This window comes from Mirounga angustirostris, unplaced genomic scaffold, assembly GCF_029215605.1.
Source record: "Mirounga angustirostris isolate CCGP_5_RB_7025 unplaced genomic scaffold, mMirAng1.0.hap1 SCAF_11, whole genome shotgun sequence".
Classification (NCBI taxonomy): domain Eukaryota; kingdom Metazoa; phylum Chordata; class Mammalia; order Carnivora; family Phocidae; genus Mirounga; species Mirounga angustirostris.
This window is the reverse complement of record NW_026991719.1, coordinates 68,590,223-68,614,465: the sequence shown is the minus strand read 5'-3', so window position 1 is coordinate 68,614,465 and position 24,243 is coordinate 68,590,223. Positions and strand designations below refer to the sequence as shown.

The window sequence follows — 24,243 nt, the reverse complement described above, 5'->3', positions numbered from 1 at the left end:
CTGAAAGCAGCTTGGGAGAAGAGATCTGTAACCTACAAGGGTAGAAACATTAGATTGGCAACAGACCTATCCAAGAGACCTGGCAGGCCAGAAAGGACTGGCATGATATATTCAGAGCACTAAATGAGAAAAATATGCAGCCAAGGACACTATATCCAGCTAGTCTGTCATTGAAAATAGAAGGAGAGATAAAAAGCTTCCAGGACAAACAGAAACTAAAGGAATTTGCAAAGACAAAACCAGCCCTAGAAGAAATATTGAAAGGGGTCCTCTAAGGAAAGAGAGAGCCTAAAAGCAACATAGACCAGAAAGGAAACAGACAATATACAGTAACAGTCACCTTACAGGCAATACAATGGCACTAAATTCCTATCTTTCAATAGTTACCCTGAATGTAAATGGGCTAAATGCCCCAATCAAAAGACACAGGCTATCAGACTGGATTAAAAAACAAGACCCATCGATATTCTGTCTGCAAGATACTCATTTTAGACCCAAAGACACCCCCAGATTGAAAGTGAGGGGGTGGAAAACCATTTACCATGCTAATGGACACCAAAAGAAAGCTGGGGTGGCAATCCTTATATCAGACAAATTAGATTTTAAACCAAAGACTGTAATAAGAGATGAGGAAAGACACTATATCCTACTTAAAGGGTCTATCCAACAAGAAGATCTAACAATTGTAAATATCTATGCCCCTAACATGGGAACAACCAATTATATAAGGCAATTAATAACAAAAGCATAGAAACACATTCACAGCAATACAATAATAGTGGGGGACTTTAACACCCCCCTCATTGAAATGGACAGATCATCTAAGCAAAAGATCAACAAGGAAATAAAGACTTTCAATGACACACTGGACCAAATGGACTTCACAGACATATTCAGAACATTCCATTCCAAAGCAACAGAATACACATTCTTCTCTAGTGCCCCTGGAACATTCTCCAAAATTGATCACATCCTAGGTCATAAACCAGGTCTCAACCGGTACCAAAACATTGGGATCATTCCCTGCCTATTTTCAGACCACAATGCTTTGAAACTAGAACTCAATCACAAGAGGAAAGTCGGAAAGAACTCAAATACATGGAGGCTAAAGAGCATCCTACTGAAGAATGAATGGGTCAACCAGGAAATTAAAGAAAAATTTAAAAAATTCATGGAAACCAATGACTATGAAAACACAAATGTTCAAAATCTTTGAATGCAACAAACGCAGTCCTAAGAGACAGTATATAGCAATACAAGCCTTTCTCAAGAAACAAGAAAGGTCTCAAGTACACACCATAACCCTACACCTAAAGGAGCTGGAGAAAGAACAGCAAATAAAGCCTAAACCCAGTAGGAGAAGAGAAATCATAAAGATCAGAGCAGAAATCAATGAAATAGAAACTAAAAGAACAGTAGAACAGATCAACGAAACTAGGAGCTGGTTCTTTGAAAGAATTAACAAGATTGATAAACCCCTGGCCAGACTTATCAAAAAGAAAAGAAAAATGACGCAAATCAACAAAATCATGAATGAAAGAGGAGAGATCACAACCAACACCAAAGAAATACAATTATAAGAACATATTATGAGCATCTCTATGCCAGCATATTAGATAACCTGGAAGAAATGGATGCATTCCTAGAGATGTATCAACTACCAAAACTGAACCAGGAAGAAATAGAAAACCTGAACAGACCTATAACCATTAAGGAAATTGAAGCAGTCATCAAAAATCTCCCAAAAAAACAAAAGCCCAGAGCCAGATGGCTTCCCCAGGGAATTCTACCAAACATTTCAAGAAGAATTAATACCTATTCTTCTGAAACTGTTCCAAAAAATAGAAATGGAAGGAAAACTTCCAAACTCATTTTATGAGGCCACCATTACTTTGATCCCAAAACCAGACAAAGCCCCCATCAAAAAGGAGAATTACAGACCAATATCCCTGATGAACATGGATGCAAAAATTCTCACCAAAATACTAGCCAATAGGATCCAATAGTACAAAAGGATTATTCACCTCGACCAAGTGGGATTTATCCCTGGGCTGCAAGGTTGGTTCAACATCCGCAAGTCAATCAATGTGATAGAATACATTAACAAAAGAAAGAACAAGAATCATATGATCCTCTCAATAGATGCAGAAAAAGCATTTGACAAAGTACAGCATTCTTTCTTGATCAAAACTCTTCAGAGTATAGGCATAGAGGGTACATACCTCAATATCATAAAGCCATGTATGAAAAACCCACAGCGAATATCATTCTCAATGGGGAAAAACTGAGAGCTTTTCCCCTAAGGTCAGGAACGCGACAGTGATGTCCACCCTCACCATGCTATTCAACATAGTATTAGAAGTCCTAGCCACAGCAATCAGACAACAAAAAGAAATCAAAGGCATCCAAATTTGCAAAGAAGAAGTCAAACTGTCACTCTTTGCAGATGATATGATACTTTATGTGGAAAACCCCAAAGACTCCACCCCAAAACTGTTAGAACTCATACAGGAATTCAGTAAAGTGGCAGGATATAAAATCAATGCACAGAAGTCAGTGGCATTCCTATACACCAACAACAAGACAGAAGAAAGAGAAATTAAGGATTCAATCTCATTTACAATTGCACCCAGATCCTTAAGATACCTAGGAATAAATCTAATCAAAGAGGCAAAGGATCTGTACTCAGAAAACTATAAAATACTCATATATGAAAGAAATTGAGGAAGACACAAGAAATGGAAAAACGTTCCATGCTCATGGATTGCAAGAACAAATATTGTGAAGATGTCAATGCTACCTAGAGCAATCTACACATTTAATGCAATCCCCATCAAAATACCATCCAATTTTTTCAAAAGAATGGAACAAATAATCCTAAAATTTGTATGGAACCAGAAAAGACCCCGAATAGCCAGAGGAATGTTGAAAAAGAAAAGCAAAGCTGGCAGCATCACAATTCTGGACTTCCTTGTCATCATCAAGACAGTATGGTACTGGCACAAAAATGGACACATAGATCAATGGAACAGAATAGAGAGCCCAGAAATGGATCCTCAACTCTATGGTCAACTAATCTTTGACAAAGCAGGAAAGAATGTCCAATGGAAGAAAAGCCAGTCTCTTCAACAAATGGTGTTGGGAAAATTGGATAGCCACATTCAGAAGAATGAAACTGGACCATTTCCTTACGCCACACACAAAAATAGACTCCAAATGGTTAAAGACCTCAATGTGAGACAGGAGTCCATCAAAATCCTAAAGGAGAACATAGGCAGCAACCTCTTCGACCTCAGCCGCAGCAACTTCTTCCTAGAAACATCACCAAAGGCAAGGGAAGCAAGGGCAAAAATGAACTATTGGGACTTCATCAAGATAAAAAGCTTTTGCAAAGCAAAAGAAAGTCAACAAAACTAAAAGACAACTGACAGAATGGGAGAAGATATTTGCAAATGACATATCAGATAAAGGGCTAGTATCCAAAATCTATAAAGAACTTATCAAACTCAACACCCAAAGAACAAAGAATCCAATCAAGAAATGGGCAGAAGACATGAACGGACATTTTTCGAAAGAAGACATCCAAATGGCCAACAGACACATGAAAAAGTGCTCAACATCGCTTGGCATCAGGGAAATCCAAATCAAAACCTCAGTGAGATACCACCTCACACCAGTCAGAATGGCTAAAATTAACAAGTCAGGAAATGACAGATATTGGCGGGGATGTGGAGAAAGGGGAACCCTCCTACACTGTTGGTGGGAATGCAAGCTGGTGCAGCCACTCTGAAAAACAGTATGGAGGTTCCTCAAAACGTTGAAAATAGAGCTACCATATGATCTAGCAATTGCACTACTGGGTATTTACCCCAAAGATACGAAAGTAAGGATGCGAAAGGTTATGTGGTTCTATAGGGGAAGGGGGTGGGAGGATGGGCTAGCCTGGTGATGGGTATTAAAGAGAGCACGTTCTGCATGGAGCACTGGGTGTTATGCACAAACAATGAATCATGGAACACTACATCTAAAACTAATGATGTAATGTATGATGATTAACATAACAATAAAAAATTTTTTAAAAAAAGAAAACCAAAGTAGCCATATTTAAAACAGACAAACTAAATTTTAAAACAGACTGTAACAAGAGATTAAGAAGGCCACTATATAATAATAAAGGGGTCTTTCCAACTAAAAGATCTAACAGTTGTAAATATTTATGCCTCCAACTTCAGAACATCCAATTATATAAGTCAGTTAATAAGAAATATGAAGAAACTTATTGATAATAATACAATAAAAATAGAGGATTTTATCATCTCACTCACAGCAATGGTCAGATCATCTAAATAGATCAACAAGGAAACAAGGGCTTTGAATGACACACTGGACCAGATGGAATTAACAAATACATTTAAATTATTTCATCCTAAAGCAGCAGCATACACATTCTTCTCTAGTGCAGATGGAACATTCTCCAGAATAGATCACATACTGGGTCAAAAATCAGGACTCAACAAGTAGAAAAAGACTGAGCTCATACCATGCATATATCCTGACCACAGCACAATGTACCTTGAAGTAAAACACGAGACAAAATTTGGAAAGAAAACAAATACATGGAAGTTAAAGAACATTCTACTAAAGAATGAATGGGTAAACCAAGAAACTAAAGAAATAATTTAAAAAAATACATGGAAGCAAATGAAAATGGAAGCACAATAGTCTAGAACTATTGGGATGCAGCAAATACAATCATAAGAAGGAAATACATAGCAATACAGACCTACCTCAAAAGAAGAAAAATCTCAATTTTGCAAACCTAACCTAAAAACCTAAAGGAGCTATACAAATGACAACTGAAGACTAAAGCCAGTAGAAGAATGACAATAATAAAGATTAGAGCAGAAATAAATGATATACGAATAAAAATAGTACAACAAATCAATGAAACTAAGAGCTGGTTCTTTGAAAGAATTTTTAAAAAATTGATAAACCCCTGGAAAGACTTATCAAATGGAAAAGAGAAAGTGCCTAAATAAATAAAATCATGAATGAAACATGAGAGATCACAACCAACACCACAGAAATACAAAGAGTTATAAGAGAACATTATGAAAAATCATATGCCAACAAAATAGGCAATCTGGAAAAAAAGGAAAAATTACAAGAAACATACAAACTACCAAAACTGAAACAGGAAGAAATAGAAAATCTGAAGAGACCCATTAACAGTAAAGAAATTTAATCACTAATCAAAAATCTATCAACAAACAAAACTCCAGGGCCAGATGGCTTCCCAGGGGAATTGTACCAGTCATTTAAAGAAGAGTTAATACCTATTATTCTCAAACTGTTCCAAAAAAGTGGAAATGGAAGAAAACTTCCAACCCCCTTTTACAAGGCCAGCAATAACTTGATTCCAAAACCACACAAATACCTGAATAAAAAAACAGAAATATAGGCAAATATCCGTGATGAACATGGATATAAAAATTCTCAACAAGATACTAGCAAAGTGAATCCAACAGTATATTAAAAGAATTATTCACCAAGATCAAATGGGATTCATTCCTGGTCTGCAAGGGTGGTTCAGTATTGGCAAATCATTCAATGTCATAAACCACATCAATAAAAGAAAGGGTGCAAAACACACAATGCTCTCAATAGATGCAGAAAAATCATTTGACAAAATACAGCATCCATTCTTGATAAAAACTCTCAATAAAATAGGGATAAAGAGAACATTCCTCAACATCATAAAGGCCATATAGGAGAGACCCACAGCTAATATCATCCTCAGTGGGGAAAAACAGAACTTTTCCTTTATGGTCAGGAACAAAACAAGGGTGTCCACTCTCACCCACTATTTAACATAGTACTGGAAGTCTTACACTCCATAATCAGACAACAAAGATAAATAAAAGGCATCTGAATAGGCAAGTAAGAAGTCAAACTTTCACTATTCACAGACATTATACTCTATATAGAAAACACAAAAAACTCCACCAAAAAATTACTGAAGCTGATTCTCAAATTCAGCAAAATCATAGGATATAAAATCTATGTACAGAATCCTTTTTCATATGTATACACCAATAAAGATGCAGCAGAAAGAGAAATTGATCTCATTTACACTCACACCAAAAACGATTATATACCTAGGAATAAACATAACCAAACATGAAAAAGATCAATGCTCTGAAAACTGTAGAACACATACAAAAGAAATTGAAGAGGACACAGAGAAATGGAAAAACAGTCCATGCTCATGGCTTGGAAGAGCAAATACTGTTAAAACGTCCAAAATCTATGCATTTAATGCAATCCCTATCAAAATACCATCAGCATTTTTCATAGAGCTAGAATAAACAATCCTAAAATTTGTATGGAACCCCAAAAGACCCTGAATAGCCAAAATAATCTTGAAAAAGAAAAGCAAAGCTGGAAGCATCACAATTCCAGACTTCAAGCTGTATTATGAAGGTGTAGTGATCAAGACAGTAGAGTACTGGCACAAAAACAGACACATGGATAAATGGAACAGAGTAGAGAACCGGAAATGGACTCTCAATTCTATTGCCAATTAATCTTTGACAAAGCAGGAAAGAATATCCAGTGGGAAAAAGTCTCTTCAACAAATGGTGTTGGGGTGCCTGGGTGGCTCAGTTGGTTAAGCGACTGCCTTCGGCTCAGGTCATGATCCTGGAGTCCCGGGATCGAGTCCCACATCGGGCTCCCTGCTCGGCAGGGAGTCTGCTTCTCCCTCTGACCCTCCTCCCTCTCATGCTCTCTGTTTCTCATTCTCTCTCTCTCAAATAAATAAATAAAATCTTTAAAACAAACAAACAAAAAAAAAAAACAAATGGTGTTGGGAAAACTGGACAGCAACCTGAAGAAGTATGAAACTGAACCACTCTTTTATGCCATACACAAAATTAAATTCAAAATTGGTGAAAGACTTAAATATGAGACAGGAAACCATCAAAATCCTAGAAGGGAATACAGGCAGCAATCTCTTTGACCTTGTTCATAGCAGCTTGTTATCAGACATGTCTCTGGAAGCAAGTAACAAAAGCAAAAATGAACTATTGGGACTTTATCAAGGTGAAAATTTCTGCACAGTGAAGGAAACAGTCAACAAAACTAAAAGGCAACCTAAGGAATGGGAGAAGATACTTGCAAATGACTTATCTGATAAAGGGTTAGTACCCAAAATCTATAAAGAACTTCTCAAACTCAATACCCTGAAAATAAATAATCCAGTTAAGAAATTAGCAGAAGATACAAACAGACATTTTCCAATGAAGACATACAGATGACTAACAGACACATGAAAATATGCTCAACATCACTCATCATTAGGGAATACAAATCAAAACCATGATGAGATACCACCTCACATTGTTCAGAATGGCTAAAATTAACAACACGGGAAACAATAGATGTTGGCAAGGGTGCAGAGAAAGGGGAACCCTCTTACACTGTTGGCAAGAATGTAAACTGGTGCAGCCACTCTGGAAAAAAGTACAGAGGTTCCTCAAAAATTTAAAAAATATAACTGTCCTATTACCCATCAATCACATTATTAGGTATTTATGCAAAAGATACAAAAATGCTGATTCAAAGGGCTACATGAACCCCGATATTTGTAGCAACATTATCAACAATAGCCAAATTATGGAAAGACCCCAGATGTCCATGGATATATGAATGGATAAAGAACAGGTGGTATATAGTGAAATATTACTCAGCCATTAAAAGGAATGAAATCCTGTTATTTGCAATGACATGCTAAGTGAAATAAGTTAGTAAGAGAAAAACAAATGCCATATGATTTCACTCATATGTGGAATTTAGGAAACAAAACAGATGAACATAATTGAAGGAAAAAGAAGAGAGAGAGGGGAGAAAAGCATAAGAGACTCTTAACTATAGAGAATAAACTGAGGGTTGGTGGAGGGTAGCTGGGCAGGGATCGGCTAATCAGATGATGGGTATTAATGAGGACACTTGTTATGATGAACACTGGGTGTTATATGTAAGAGATAAATCACTAAATTCTACACCTGAAACCAATTTTACATTTATGTTTACTAACTAAAATTTCAATAAAAAATTGAAAAAAGGAAACTATAAAGAAAGGATGGGAAATTATTCATAGTGTCAATGAAAGGTAAAAGAAAGCTAGGGTAGCAATATTTACAGTTAACAAATGCAACTTTAGAACAATGACTGTAATAAGAGACAAAGAAAAGGACACTATAGAATAAAATGATCGATTCAACAAAAAATAACAATTGTAAGTATTTATGTACCAAACATGGAAACACCCAAATAAATAAAGCAATTATTAAGATATATAAAGGAAGAGAAGGATGCTAATGCAATTATAGTAGGGGACTTCAACACCCCACTGCTATCAGTGGATAGATCATCCAGACAGAAAATCAATAAGAAAACAGAAGCTTTGAATGACACATTGGATCTAACATATATTCAAAGAACACCACCTAAAAACAGTGGAATACCCATTCTTTTCAAGTGCACATGGAACACTGCCCAGAATAGATCACATTAGGCCATAAAAAAAGTCACAACAAATTCAAAACCATTGAAATCATATCATGCATGTTTTCCAACCCCAAGGGTGTGAAACTAGAAATCAATGAAAAGAATAAATTTGGAAAGAACACAAATACTTGGAGGTTAAGTAACATGCTACTGAACAATGAATGGGTCAACCAGGAAATCAAAAGAGCAAATCAAAAAATTCATGGAGATAAATGAGAATGGTAACATAATGTTACAAAATCTTTGGGATGCAGCAAAAGCTCTTCTAAGAGGGAATATTATAACAATACAGGCCTACCACAAGAAGTAAGAAAATCTCAAATAAAAAACCTAGCCTTACACCTAAAGGAACTAGAAAAGGTACAAATCCCAAAGCCAGTAGAAAGAAATAATAAAGATTAGAGGAAATATAAATGAAATAGAGCCTAAAATAAAATAGATCAGATCAATGAAACTAGGAGCTGGTACTTTAAAATGGTAAAAAGAATGATAAACCTTCAGCCAAACTCATAAAAAAAGGAGGACTTACATATCTATAATCACAAATGAATGAGTATAAATAACAACTGACACCACAGAAATACCAAAGATTATAAGAGAATATCATGGAAGATTATGTCAACATATTAGACAACTGAGAAAAAAAAGGATAAATTCCTAGAAAGATATAACCTCTGAGGAATGATTCAAGGAAGCAAGAGAAAATTTGAGCAAACCAATTACTCAATGGTTTGAGTAATTCAATCAATGAAATTGAATCAGTAATCAAAAAACAACAACAGCAACAACTAAAGTCCAGGATCAGATGGCTTCACAGGTGAATTCTACCAAATATTTATAGATGATATATTACCTATTTTTTTTAAGTATTCCAAAAAAAAAGCAGGGGAGGATGGAAAGATTCCAAAATCATTCTAGGAGGCCAGCATTGCTTTAATATCAAAACCAGATAGAGAAACTACAAAAAATGAAAACTGCAGGTTAATATCTCTGAAGAACATAAATGCAATAATCCTCAACAAAATATTAGCAAACCAAATCCAACAACACATTGAAAACATCACTCAGCACAATCACGTGGGATTTATTACTGTGATGGAAAGGTGGCTCAATATTCACCGATCAATGTAATACACCACATTAGCAAAAGAAAGTATAAAAACCATGTAATCATTTCAATAAATGCAAAAAAAGGATTTGAAATAATACAGCATCCATTCATGGAAAAAAAAAAAAAAACCTCTTCAAAAAGTAGGTTTAGAGGAAATAAACCTCAACATTATAAAGGCCAGTATGAAAATCTCACAGCTATCACCATACTCAGTGGGGAAAAACTGAGAACTTCTCTTTTAAGATCAGGAACAAGACAAGGATGTCCACTCTCGCTACTGTTATTCAACATTGTACTGAAAATCCTAGCCATAACAATCAGAGAAGAAAAATAAATGAAAGGCATCCAAATCAGTAAGGAAGAAGAACTTTCCCTATTTGCAAATGACATGAAACTACCTATAGAAAATCCTAACGACACCACCAACAAAGCTACTAGAACTGAGAAATGAATTCAATAAAATTGCAGAATACAAAATTAACACCCAGAAAATATGTTGCATTTCTAGACACTAATAATGAAATAGTAGAAAAAAAATTAAGAAAACAATCCCATTTATATTGCACCAAAAAGAATGAAATTTCTCAGAATAAACTTAACCAAAGTGGTAAAGGACCTGTGTTCCAAAAAGTATAAAACATCAATGAAAGAAATTGAAGATGACACAAACAAGTGGAAGAATATTCCATGTTCATGAATCAGGAGAACAAATATTGTTTAAAAGTCCATACTACCCAAAGCAATCTACAGATTTAATTCAATCGCTATCAAAATACCAGTAGCATTTTTCACAAAAGTAGAACAAAGAATCCTAAAATGTGTATTGAACCACAAAAAAACCTAAATAGCCAAAGCAATCATGAGAAAGAGAAACAAAGCTGGAGGTATCACAATCTCAGATTTCAAGATATACTACAAAGCTGCAGTTATCAAAACAGTATTATACTGGCATAAGAATAGACACCGATCAGTGGAAGAGAATAGAAAGCCCAGAAATAAACCCAGGATTATATGGTCAATTAATCTAGAACAAAGGAGGCAAGGATATACAGTGGGGAGAAGTCTCTTCAACAAATGGTTGAACAGCTACATGCAAAAAAAAATTTAAATTGTACCACTTTCTTATACCATATACAAAAATAAATTCAAAAAAGACTAAAGACCTAAATGTGAAACCTGAAACCATAAAATCCCTGGAATAAAATATATATGTTTCCTTTGGCAATGAAAACAAATTCAAATTTAAATTATTGGTACTGTACCAAAATGCAAAACTTTTGCACAATGAAGGGAAACATCAAAAAAACAAAAAATATACCCCACCAAATGAGGGAAGATATTTGCAAATCATATATCTGATAAAGGGTTAATATCCAAAATATGTAAACAACTTATACAACTCAACATCAAAAAATAATCTGATTAAAAATAGGCAGAAGTCATGCACAGACATTTTCCAAGGAAGACCTACAGATGGTGAAAAGAAACATGTAAAGATGCTCAACATCACTAATCATCAGGGAAATGTAAATCAAAACAACAGTGAGATATCACCTCACACTTGTCAGAATGGCTAAAATCAAAAAGATAAGAAATAACAAATTTTGGTGAAGATGTGGAGAAAAAGGAATCCTTGTGCACTGTGTATGGGAATGCAAATTGTTGCATCTAATGTGGAAAACAATAGGGATATTTCTCAAAAATTAAAATAGAATTACTATGGGATTCAGTAATTCCACTACTTGGTATTTCCCATAGAAAACAAAAACACTAATTTAAAAGATATATGTACCCCAATGTTTATTGCAGCATTGTTTACGTTATTCAAGATATGGTACCATCCCAAGTGTCCTTTGATTAATGAAAAGAACTAGTATATTTATACAATGGAATATTACTCAGCCATAAAAAAAGAAATGAAATCTTCCCATTTGTAACAACATGGATGGACCTAGAGCGTATAACGCTAAATGAAATAAGTCAATCAGAGAAACACAAATACCATATGTTTCGCTCATATGTGGAATTTAAAAAACAGAAAAAAATGGATAAAAACAGATCCTTAAATATAGAGAATAAACTGGTAGTTTTCAGAGGTGAGGTGGGGGATGGGTGAAATAAGTGAAGGGGATTAAGAGTACACTTATCTTGATGAGTACTGAGAAAATATAGAATTTTTAAATCATTATATTGTATACCTGGAACTAATATAACACTGTATGTTAATTATACTTGAATTAATTTTTTTTTTCATTCATGGTTCTGAATCATGGCATGCTTTACCAACATAATTTCAAAAGTGAATTCTTTTAATCCAGGAATATAAACAGAGGTGACCCTGAAACATGGCATTAGCCTTATGATTCTGTTATGAGAATCACTAAGATTCAGGAGTGGTAAGAGTATGGTTCTTTGAGCCTATACTAAAAGAGACCTAAGACCCATTAACACAGTTTGCTCATAAATTCCCCAGACAGGAATGAGAAATTATATATATATATATCCTTTTGAGACTTCCACTTAGAATGCACGGTTCCCTTTTGTGACTCCTCACCCCCTTTTAATATGCCTTGTTTTTGTTCATTTTGTAGGAGTAGAAATGCTTGGAAAAACATGTCAGAAAGTCCATTAGTGTCATATGATCTGCAGCTCTTTAAAGAAACCATATTCTTAACCAATCAAATATATCCTATGTGCTGCTTTTGGAACTGTGAATACAGGAGTGAAAAAACAAATAAAGCTCACTGCCTGTATGGAGCCTAAATTCTTATTGTGAATACAATTAATGAACAATGAATAAATATGGAGTTTAAGATAAAGATGCATTCTATGAAGAGAAATAAATAGGATTCAGGCTTAGGAAACTGACTGGACACTTGCTGGGGAAGGCGATAACATAAGATATGGTAACCAGGGAAGGCTTCTCTGAAGAGACAATTTAGCCTGACATAATACATGGTGAGAATGTTTAGTCAGGGAAAGATCTGTGGAGCAACAGTCCAAGCAGAAGAAACAGCATACATAATGCCTTGGAAAAACAAAACAAAACAAAACAAAAAACAATCTTGGTGCTTATGAGAAACAAACAAAAAAAATGCTAGTTTGGCTAAATTATGTAAGAAAAGTGGAAAAGTGGTACAAAATGAGGGTGGAAAATAGGTATGGTCTAGATAATGTAGGCATTGAAAACCAAGGTAAGAAGTTTGAGCTTTATTCTGAAGGTAATGGGGAACTACTGGAGTGTTTGAAGCAGGAGAGAATAGAGATAGCAAGACTACTTAGAAACTCTTGCAGTATTTCAAGAAAGATGATGATTGAAACTGTTAAAGTAGTAGTAGTTGAGATGCAGAGATGTGGACAGATTCAGGATATATTTTGGAGGTAAAGTAAAGAAGTTTTACTGATTGATCATATGTGGGGGATGAGGAAATGGATAGAATCACAGATGATATCCAGGTTTTAAAAGATCAAGTGGGTATTTACTAAAATGGAAAAGACTGGGGAGGTATAGATTTTGGAATGGGTTGAGAGTTGTTATGTTACTTTTGAGATGCCTAGCAGAATTCACACTGAACATTTCAAGTACGTGGTTAGATAAAGGAATTTACACTTCAATGGAAAGATCAGAGCTAAGCATATTAATTTTGAAGTAATTAAAACATAGATGATATTTAAAGCCATTGGATTAGATGGATTTACCAAGAGAGGGTTGTAGATAGAAAAGGTCAGGAACCAAGTCTTAGGTCATTGCAACATCAAAGATGAGGAAGAGGGGGATACAATAAAGGTGGCAGAAACTACCAGTAAGTAGGAAGAAAACAGGATAGTAGAGTCCTAGAAATCAAGTAAAGTAAATATTTTTATTTATTTATTTATTTTTATTTTTTTTAAAGATTTTATTTATTTATTTGAGAGAGAGAGAATGAGAGACAGAGAGCATGAGAGGGAGGAAGGTCAGAGGGAGAAGCAGACTCCCCGCCGAGCAGGGAGCCCGATGCGGGACTTGATCCCGGGACTCCAGGATCATGACCTGAGCTGAAGACAGTCGCTTAACCAACTGAGCCACCCAGGCGCCCCAAATAAAGTACATATTTTTAGAAGGAGAGAGGTTATTTTAAATGATGTTGCATTGTAGAATAAGATGAGAGAGGAGAAACAAATGGATGTGGCCACAAGAAGGTATTTAGTAAATCTTGAAAAGAGCAGTTTCAGTAGAGTGATAGAGAAGGAAAAGCCTGACTATATGGTAGTTACGCATATGGAAGCTTATTAAAGAGACTTTGTCTGAATGTAAAAAAGCCCATAACTTACCCTGAAAGGTTTTCTTTTATAATTAAAATCAATCCATGTCCCCAACCTGTTTTCTTATATTTTACTTATTTTTTTCATAAACACTTCTCATGGAAAATAATCCAGCTACTTGGGGGTCTTTCTTTTCCTTTGCCTTAAAATTTATCCACCAATACATCCTCATTTCTTGTAAAGCTTGCTGCCCTAATGGCTACTCACCCATTGATTCAGCCCCTAAGACTTACCATTTAGCAATAACGTCATTAATCAGCTTTGGACTTAAAGTCCAGACTTTCTGACAGAAATGAAAAAAAAGATATCTAAATAAAAATAGAAAAATATATGAAGAGAAAAATGGATATATATACATAAAATTTTATTATAAACCAAGGATAGAAAAAAACTTGGAATAAAAAGTAAAGGGAGATCCCCATGAGATTAGAAGAGGAAGTAGAAGCCCCTTGAGAAGAAATAAGCCTAAAAGAACAGGGAGGAAGAGGGGGAAGGGAGGAATTTAATTAACATGAGAAGCTCAAGGTTAAGACTCAGCAATATCTACAGAAGCTCTGAATTTAGCAGAACACAGGGCATCAGTCCTGTCATGCTGAGAATTGGCAATAAACACTGTGTGAAAGCAGAGGACACAGAGATTGATGCCCAGAAACCATGCAAATGAATTATGTCACAACCAAAGATCAGAAAGAGCCAGTAAGGGTGGAGAACATGGGGAACAGGAGCCCCTACATTCAAATTGAGATGTCCACCTAAGCTTCCCCTTATAGCCAGATTTTGGAGGAAGGGGAATGAAAGAGGAGATCCTCTGGAGAAAAGAAAAGAAACTAAATTTACAGAGCATTTACTCTCAAAGAGAGCAAATTAACCTGAAAGAGACTGTTATAAACCAGAACGGATCTCGTTACCCCTGGCAAGTTAAATTATTTCCCTGATTATCAGTAAGAATGATGACTTATAAAGAAGTTTAGTTCAGCTATAGATTAAGTAATTTAATTTGCATATTTGAATCCTTGTATGTTATGTTTTTACTGTACTATGTCTGGATTTTGGTTGAGTTTTTACTATATTTAGCAACTTCTTAGGAAATGTCTTTCTATCTCATTAAAATCTGCCCCTATAGAAGTTTTAGTCAATTTTCATTCTTTTATTCCTTCTTAAGAACATTTAACCACTCTTGTAATTGTATTCTCTTTACAAATAATTTTAAATGTTTTCTTAAGTCACAAGCCTGCTCTCTGTTTCAGTCTAAATATTATTAACTTTTTGACATTTGTTTTTCAACTCTTTTGAGTCCTTTTGAATTATTCTTTCTTATCTGTTAGTCCCTAACTTGTCAATATTCCAGTAAAATTGAACTACTCTTAAGGAAAATATAAATTCAACCTTTTAAAATATTTTTCATTTTTAGTCGATTTTTTTCTAAAAACGCAGTAAACATACCAAAGGAGCATATCTTGGTTTTAGAGGTGCAGGAGGCATCTTGCACTGACAGAGACGTTTGATCTTGGGTGATGGTAGCAAAGGCTCACAAGGAGGTAGTGGTGGTCTTTCTCTTGATGGAGGAACTCTACCTGTACCTGTTTTTTTTTCTTTTTCTTTGAATGTAGTCTTTTTGGATGACATTTTGAATTCTCTCTTTAATTCCAGTGCTTCCTTCTTTGAATCAGTAGATGTGGCATCTGATTCATCAGCAATTCTCTTTTTAGCCCCAAATTCATATAGTGACTCTTCAGATTCAGCATCTGAACTTTCGAATGTCTCAGGCTTCTTTGAGTCTGTCTTGAAAGATTCATCAGATTCTGTATCAGTAGACTCTATGCCCTTCTTTGCATCCTGTTTCTTGGCATCTTTCTTTGAATCTTTCTTAGTCTTCTTTGAATCATACTTATCCTTCTTTGACTCCCAATCAGATTCAGTTTCAGTAGACTCTTCAGACTTCATTGCAAACTTATTTTTGTCATCTTTCTTTGAATTTCTCTTATCCTTTTTTGAATCCCATTCAGATTCAGTTTCAGTAGACTCTTCAGACTTCATTGAAAACTTATTTTTGTCATCTTTCTTTGAATTTCTCTTATCCTTTTTTTCAACTTTTTTATCCTTTTTTGAATCCCATTCATATTCAGAATCAGCATCAGTAGACACTACATCCTTCTTGGCATCCTTTTTCTTGTCATCTTTTTTTGAATCTTTCTTTTCCTTCTTTTCATCTTTCTTCCAATTCTTTGTCTCCAATTCAGACTCAGTTTCGGCATCAGTAGACACTGCATCCTTCTTTGTATCCTTTTTCTTGTCACTTTTCTTTGAATCTTTCTTAGCCTTCTTTGAATCTTTCTTTGCATCCTTTGAGTCTTCAGATTCTGCATCACTAGTCTCTGTGTCTTTTTTTGCATCTTTTTTCTTGTCACTTTTCTTTGAATCTTTCTTAGCCTTCTTTGGCTCTTTCTTTGCATCCTGTGAGTCTGCAGATTCTTCATCAGTAGACTCTGTGTCTTTCTTTGCATCCTTCTTCTCTTTCTTTGGACCTTTCTTATCTTTCTTTGCATCTTTCTTTGCATCTTTTGAGTCTACAGATTCAGCATCAGAGCTTTTCTTTGCATCCTTTTTTGTGTCCTTCTTTGAAGGCTTCTTTGAATTATTCTGAGAGTAATTCTTTAACCCCATATCACATTTCATAGATTCAGCACCAGACTCCTCTAAATACAGTATGAAATCCATATTTGAACTATTTTTTGAACAAGTCTGTGATTTGGCATCAGAATTGTTCTTTGAGTCTTTAGAATCCTTCTTTGCACATATAAATTCGTTATCTGTCTCCTTGGAATTCTTCAAATCTCTCTTATCTTTTTTTGGATACATTGAGACAGCTTTAAAATCACTGGATTCTGGGTTTATTTCTAATTTGGACTTTGAATCCTTAGATAGTTCACTTTTACGTGATAATTTTGATGGAGTTTTATCTGCTTTATTTCCTCTTTTAAGTTTCTCATCATTTATCATTTTAGATTCTATAGTTGTTTCATGTGGGCCTTTGTTTTTCTTGGAATTTCTCTGCAAAGTTCTTCCTTTTTTGTCATCTTTGGACTTTTTAGAGTCTCCATTTTCTGTATGGGCTTTAAGAGTATAAGGATTTCTGAATGGAGCCTGTCTCCTGACAGTTAAATAAACAGATGGCCTTTGGGAAATTTTTTTTAAAGAATGCCTTATCCTTATATAAACTGGCTTCTGAACTTCTTCTAATTTTTTTTTGTCGTGTCTCTGAAAAGATTAGTTAGAATAATGATAAATGTTTTTAAATAAGTTATATCTTTTTAATACTGAAACATAAAAATTGTCTAGTTTTTCATTAACCATCTACTTAAAATGGAAAAAAAAATAGTTTCAACATTCTATGTGTGTTCTGTATGTGAGATAACTCCATATTAGAAACCAAATGACTTTAAACCTTAGGATTTTCTCAATGACTTATATAGAGATTGGAGCAAGCCCACAGTGATCCATGACATTTAAGGGCCCATCCTCACCATTGATAGTGGATTCCTTTTCTTTTCTTTTTTTTTTTTAAAGATTTTATTTATTTATTTGACAGAGAGAGAGATAGCGAGAGCAGGAACACAAGCAGGGGGAGTGGGAGAGTGAAAAGCACGCTTCCCGTCGAGCAGGGAGCCCGATGTGGGACTCGATCCCAGGACCCTGGGATCATGACCTGAGCCGAAGGCAGACGCTTAACGACTGAGCTACCCAGGCACCCGATAGTGGATTCCTTTTCAATCCCTATATGGGATAGATCTTTTGAATCATTTTGTGCACCTTTCATCCCCAAGTTAGCTCAGAAGTAAGCTGATGCCCTTGTAGTTTGTCATGACGATTCTTGTAATAACTGTAGGCTTCAGGCCTTGGTCTGATTTTTATTCCTGCTTTCAACATCTCTGATCAAATCAAGAGCCTGAGAGCCCTGATGTGAATTATTTCTCAAAACAAGGACATAAAATGAAACAAATATCTGATCCTATTAATTTGAGTAGCGGTAGTAAAATTTTTTAAAGTCTCAACCCCAAATCTGTCAAATCTGGACACATATACTAATTTTGCACTTATCTTTTATAGTCCTTTATTCATTAGGGACATCACCAGTCAATGAAATGGTCATATAGAATTAAAGGAGGACCATGAAGAGAAGCATGAAACTTGGATCACTACAGATGTAATGAATGACACTTGAATAAATGCATTGACTGTAACTCTGCTTTGGGTGATGCTTTTAAAACTCATTTTGATATTACGATGGGTGATATCAGATCTCATTTAAATCACAGTAGTTAAAATAACACAAAGAGTAGGAATGGAAAATAGAGAAAGATTTGATGTTTCCTTTCAAACATCTCCATCATCTTCTCTATTTGTAAGCTAGTTTTTCCTTTTCCTTATTAATAAGATAATGGCACTTAATAAAAGAGGTAGAGAGTTTGAATGTCCCAGTATCTAGTATCCTGAGTGCCAGATTAAAGAAAATGGAGAGGCCCTGAAACCTCATAAACATTGGTTCATATTCTAAGATTCAGTTTAGATGTTTTTGCAACTGGTAAACATTTCCTGAGAGATCCCACTAGTTGCAGCATTAGGTTCTGTAGCTTACATAGCCTAATAGCTATATAATGCTTTTGAAAAGGAGAATTATGTATAAATAAAATTTATCTGAAACAGATGGGGTAATCTGTTGTACAGGGAATTATAAATTTAAAAATATCTGCTTCCAAAAGGAAGTAAAATTCAAATTACATATTTTTAAATTTATATTTATATATTAAATAATCTTAGATTTAGTTAAAAATGACATTTTCAATACTTACAGGAACTGAGATTTGTGATTCTGAAGGTCTTGATCTCTTTTTTCTACCTGGCTGGAGTGGTTTGGGAAATGTCAAAGTAAAATAATCTTGATTCCATAATTTTCTGCTTGATTCATTGACTAAAATGAGTGAGGAAAATGAACAATTTGCAATTAATAGACTTTTATCAGCACTGAAATATTCTTGAGTAAGAAATATATTGTTTAAGATAAATTATAACTTAAAATATAGCTTTCCCCTCTCGAGTCTATAGTTTATTTGCATATCAGTTAGGGAAAATAAAAGCTGATTTCTTCATTTAGGGCTAAATTATGTGTAAACTTACATTTGTAATTTTATTTTCTAGATTAAACTAGTTTTCACAATTTTCACTTAAATCATAATAGTTAAAATAATACAAACAGTAGGAATGGAAAACAGAGAAAGATTTGATGTGTCCTTTCAAACATCTCTATTTTGGTTTTTCTTTATGTCATTTTGGTTCTGTGGCAGACAATATGTCTTCTATAACCCCATGATAGCACAATGCAGAGCGTAGTCAGTAAAGTCTCTATTGATTAAATCTAATAATTTATTTTAGTGCTCCTCTGACCTCAATGACATCTAAGCCACAGAAATTAAGGCTACAAACCCAAATCCTGATTTTAGTTCAGGGAACCCTATTTAAAGAATGGCATATACACCTTTGAAGACATCCAGAATAAAGTGATCATACTATGTGGAAGTTCTAACATCAAAAGAAGAAATGATGAGATAACTCAGAATAGTTCTCCTGGAGATAAGGAGACTAATGAGAGATGTGATCACTACATTCAAATATTTAAAGAACTGTTATATGAAAGTGTAGTAGCAATAGTAATAACAGAATAGCTGCAACTGCTAACACTTATATAGTGCTTACTATTTCTCAGACTGTTTTAAGCACATTTAATTATCACAGCAACCCTTTGAATTAGATATAATTTATAATTGCTTCCATTTTATAGATGTACAAAAATGAAGCACTGAGAGAAGTTAAATCGCTTGCCAAAAATCATAAAGTGAAAGAGCTGAGATTCAAAGACAGATAGTTTGGCTCAGAGTCCGTGCTATTAATTACAATGTTAGAGAATTCTATGTATTTCCTAAGAGGAGGACTAGATCCAGTGGGTAAAATTTGTACCAGTGCAGGCAGATATCAGCTCAATATATAAGGAGAACTTTCCTTAAATTGTAGCTGTTCAACAAAATAAAATGTCCACTTTCATCATTTTGACTATTTTTTCTCTACTTTGAGTTTTATAATTGTGGATTTTAAATAAAAGGAAAACTTATGCAATTAAGGTTGGTTTTTATAATGAGGAAGAACAAACTATTTCCTTTAAAATAGCTAGTACAAACCCACATCAAGGTCAGAAATATTTTAAACACACACACATTCCAACATACATACACATATACACATACATATAGGTTCTTTTAAATATTAAGAAAAAAATCAGGGCACTTTATGGTGTATAACATTGAACTGAAGATACTAGTCCTTTGTCCCTAAAATACTTTTAAATATAATCTAAATAATATTGAACTTTAAAGACTCAATTCTTACTTGATATGGAATTATCATTTGTTCTGATGTTTATTTCTTGCCTGTTAAAAAAAAGTTTCAATTAAAATTTTCTAGTTAATAATAACTAATAATAGTAATATGTCAATAATAACATAATATAATTTATAATATGATACAATATAATATACGAGTGAGAATGCCTGGTATCAAAAAGACAAAAAATAAGTGTGAGGATGTGGAGAAAGTAAACACTTGAACACTGTTGATAGGAATGTAAACTGCTGCAACTACTGTGGAAAACAGTATAGAGGTTCCTTCAAAAACTAAAAATAGAAGTACCATAAGATGCAGTAATTCCACTTTTGGATATTTACTTGAGGAAAACAAAAAGATTAATTAAAATAGATATATGAACCATTATGTTTACTGCAGCATTATTTATAATAGCTAAGATATGGAAGTAACCCAACTGTCCATCCATAGATGAATGGCTAAAGAAGATGTAGTATATATATAATGGAATATTACTCAACCATAAAAAAAAAATAAACCTTGCCATTTGCAGCAACATGGATGGACCTAGAAGGTATTATGCAAAGTAAAATAAGTCAGATAAAGAAATAAAAAATGTTATATGATTTTACTTATATGTGGAATCAAGAAAAAAAAACAATGAATAAACAAAAATAGAAACAGACTCTTAAGTACAGAGAACAAGCTGGTGGTTGCCAGAGGCGAAGAGGGTGGCAGGATGAACAAAATAAGTAAAGAGGATTAAGAGGTACAAAATTTCCATTTTAAATAAATAACAGGGATGAGATGTATAGCACAGGGAATATAGTCAATAATATTTTAATAATGTACTATACTGACAGATGATAACTGCACTTACTGTGGTGAGCACTGCATAATATGTAGAATTGTTAAATCACTATGTTCTACATCCGAAACTAATATAATATTGTATGTCAACTATACTTCAATAAAAAAGTAACATAAATTTTAAAACATGCCAAAATACTGTATATTTCCTATGTATTATTTGATATCATAATAAATAGAGTTTGTATTATAAACATTAATAAACATATAACAAAAATATTTTTAATTTATACTATGGGTAAAAATAATAATATTGTTAATAGGACTTCCATTGTAACACTTTGAGGATTTTTTTAGTGTAGTTGATGCAATTTTACATTAGTTTCAGTTGTACAACATAGTGATTTCACAAGTTTATACATTATGTTATGTTCACAAGTGTAGCTTTCATCTGTTCCAATACATTACTTTTACAATATAATTATTATCCTTATGCTATGCCTTTTATTCCCATGACTGTCAACTATCAGTTCCCTGTATTTATAGGTCTGATTCTGCTTTTTGTTTGTGAATTTATTTTTTGAGATTCCACATATAAGTGAAATTATATGGCATTTAACTCTCAGCCTGATTTATTTCACTTAGCATAACCCATGCTGTCTAAAATGGCAAGATCTCATCCTTTCTTATGGTTGCATAATATTCCAGTCCGTGTGTGTGTGTGTGTAACATCTCTATCACCTATCTATCATCTATCATCTACTATCTATCTATCTATCTATCTATCTATCTATCTATCTATCTATCCATCTATCATCTATCATCTATCTATCTATCTATCATCATCTATCATCATCATTTATCTATCATCTATCATCATCTATCTATCTATCTATCTATCTATCATCTATCTATCTATCATCTATCTATCTATCTATCTATCTAATCTTGACTTAGGGGACATATCTAGAGAAATTTTGCTATGGTTGATGTCAGAGAAATTATTGTCTGTGTTTTCTTCTAGGATTTTTATGGTTTCAGGTCTCACATTTAGGTCTTTAATCCATTACAAGTTTATTTTTGTGTTTGCTGTTAATAGGTGGTCCAGTAACATTCTTTTACATTTAGCTGTCCAGTATTTCCAGCACTGTTTATTGAAGAGACTTTCTTTTGCCTATTGTATATTTCTGCCCTTTTTGTTATTTCTGGGCTCTATATTTTTTACATTGATATATATCTATTTTTGTGTTAATACTATATTGTTTTGATTACTAAAGATTTGTGGTGTATCTTGAAATCTGGAATTGTACTATCTCTAGCTTTGTTATTTTTTTTCTCAAGATTGTTTTGGCTCTTTGGAGTCTTTTATAGTTCCATACAAATTTTAGTATTAATTTGTTCTAGTACTGTGAAAAATGTTGGCATTTTGATAGGGATTTCCTTAACCTGTAGATTACTTTGAGTAGTGTGGACATTTTAACAATATTGGTTCTTCCATCCATTAGCATAAAATATCTTCCCATTTGTGTCATCTTCATTATCTTTCATCAATGTTTTATAGATTTCAGAGTACTGTCTTTCACCTTCTTGATTAAGTTTATTTTTAGATATTTTATAATTTGGGGTGAAAATGTAATTGCTTTTTTTCTTAATATCTCTTCCTACTACTTTGTTACTAGTGTTTAGAAATGTTACTGATTTTTGGGTATTTTGTATCCTGCAACTTTACTGAACACATTTATCAGTTCTAGTAGTTTTTTGATGGAATCTTTCAGATTTTTATTCTATATTCATGTCATTTCCAAATAGTGAGAATTTAACGTCTTTACCAATATGAATGCCTCTTATTTCTTTTTCTTGTCTGATTGCTATGGATAACACTTCAAAACTATGCTAAATAAAAGTAGTGAAGGTAGACATTTATGTCTAATTTCTGATCTTAGAGCAAAAGCTGTTAGTTTTCACCTTTCAGTATGATAGCTGTGCATTTTTCACATATGGCTTTTATTATGTTGAGATATGTTCCCTCTAAACCCACCTTGTTGAGAGATTTTATCATGAATGTATGTCGTACTTTGTCAACTGCTTTTTTTTTTTGCATCTATTGAAATGATCATATGATTTTTTTCCTTTGTTTTGTTGATGTGGTATATTATGTTGATTGATTTACAAATATTCAACCACCCTTGCATACCCAAAATAAATTTGGGTATACCCATTTGATTGTGGTGACTGATCTTTTTATGCATTTTTTAATGCAATTTGCTAATATTTTGGTCGGAATTTTTGCTTCTGTGTTCACTAGGTAAATAGACCTGCAGTTTTCTTTTTGTAAGTGTCTTTGGTTTTGGTATCAGTATAATTCTAGCCTGGTAGAATGTATTTGGATGTTTTCCTCCTTTTTCTATTTTTTAGGGTATTTTGAGACTAGGTATTAAATCTTCTTCAAAGGTTTGGTATAATTCACCTGTGAAGCCATCTAGCCCAGGACTTTTATTTCTTGGTAGTTTTTTTTTTATTACTGACTCAATTTCACTACTAGAAATTGGTCTGTTCAGATTTTCTATTTCTTTCTGATTTGGTTTTAAAAGATTGTTTCTAAGAATTTATCCATGTCTTCTAGGTTGTCTAATTTGTTGATACATAAATTTTTGTAGTATTCAATTATAATTCTTTGTATTTCTCTTGTGTCGCTTGTTACTTCTCTCTAAATTCTTATTTTATTTATTTGGGTCCTTTCTCTCTTTTTTTTTTCCTCGATGAGTCTGGCTAAGAATTTATCAATTTTGTTTACCTTTTCAAAGAACTAGCTCTTGGGGGGGGCGCCTGGGTGGCTCAGTTGGTTAAGCGACTGCCTTCGGCTCAGGTCATGATCCTGGAGTCCCTGGATCGAGTCCCGCATCGGGCTCCCTGCTCGGTGGGGAGTCTGCTTCTCACTCTGACCCTCCTCCCTCTCATGCTCTCTGTCTCTCATTCTCTCTCTCTCAAATAAATAAATAAAATCTTAAAAAAAAAAAAAAAAGAACTAGCTCTCGGTT

At 33.9% G+C, this 24,243-nt stretch overlaps 1 protein-coding gene across 1 annotated transcript in view; it reads right to left on the bottom strand.

The window, feature by feature from the left end:
- Nucleotides 1-11,932: 11,932 nt before the first annotated feature.
- CYLC1 (cylicin 1) overlaps nucleotides 11,933-24,243 on the bottom strand; it is a 28,378-nt gene continuing 16,067 nt past the window's right edge. The window contains exons 2-7 of the mRNA XM_045869053.2: nucleotides 20,423-20,463; nucleotides 18,835-18,953; nucleotides 16,029-17,242; nucleotides 15,428-15,962; nucleotides 14,218-14,267; nucleotides 11,933-12,020 (exon numbers count right to left, since the gene is read on the bottom strand). Coding sequence (XP_045725009.2) covers nucleotides 11,933-12,020; nucleotides 14,218-14,267; nucleotides 15,428-15,962; nucleotides 16,029-17,242; nucleotides 18,835-18,953; nucleotides 20,423-20,463 — 2,047 coding nt within the window. The remainder of the gene's footprint in view (nucleotides 12,021-14,217; nucleotides 14,268-15,427; nucleotides 15,963-16,028; nucleotides 17,243-18,834; nucleotides 18,954-20,422; nucleotides 20,464-24,243) is intronic.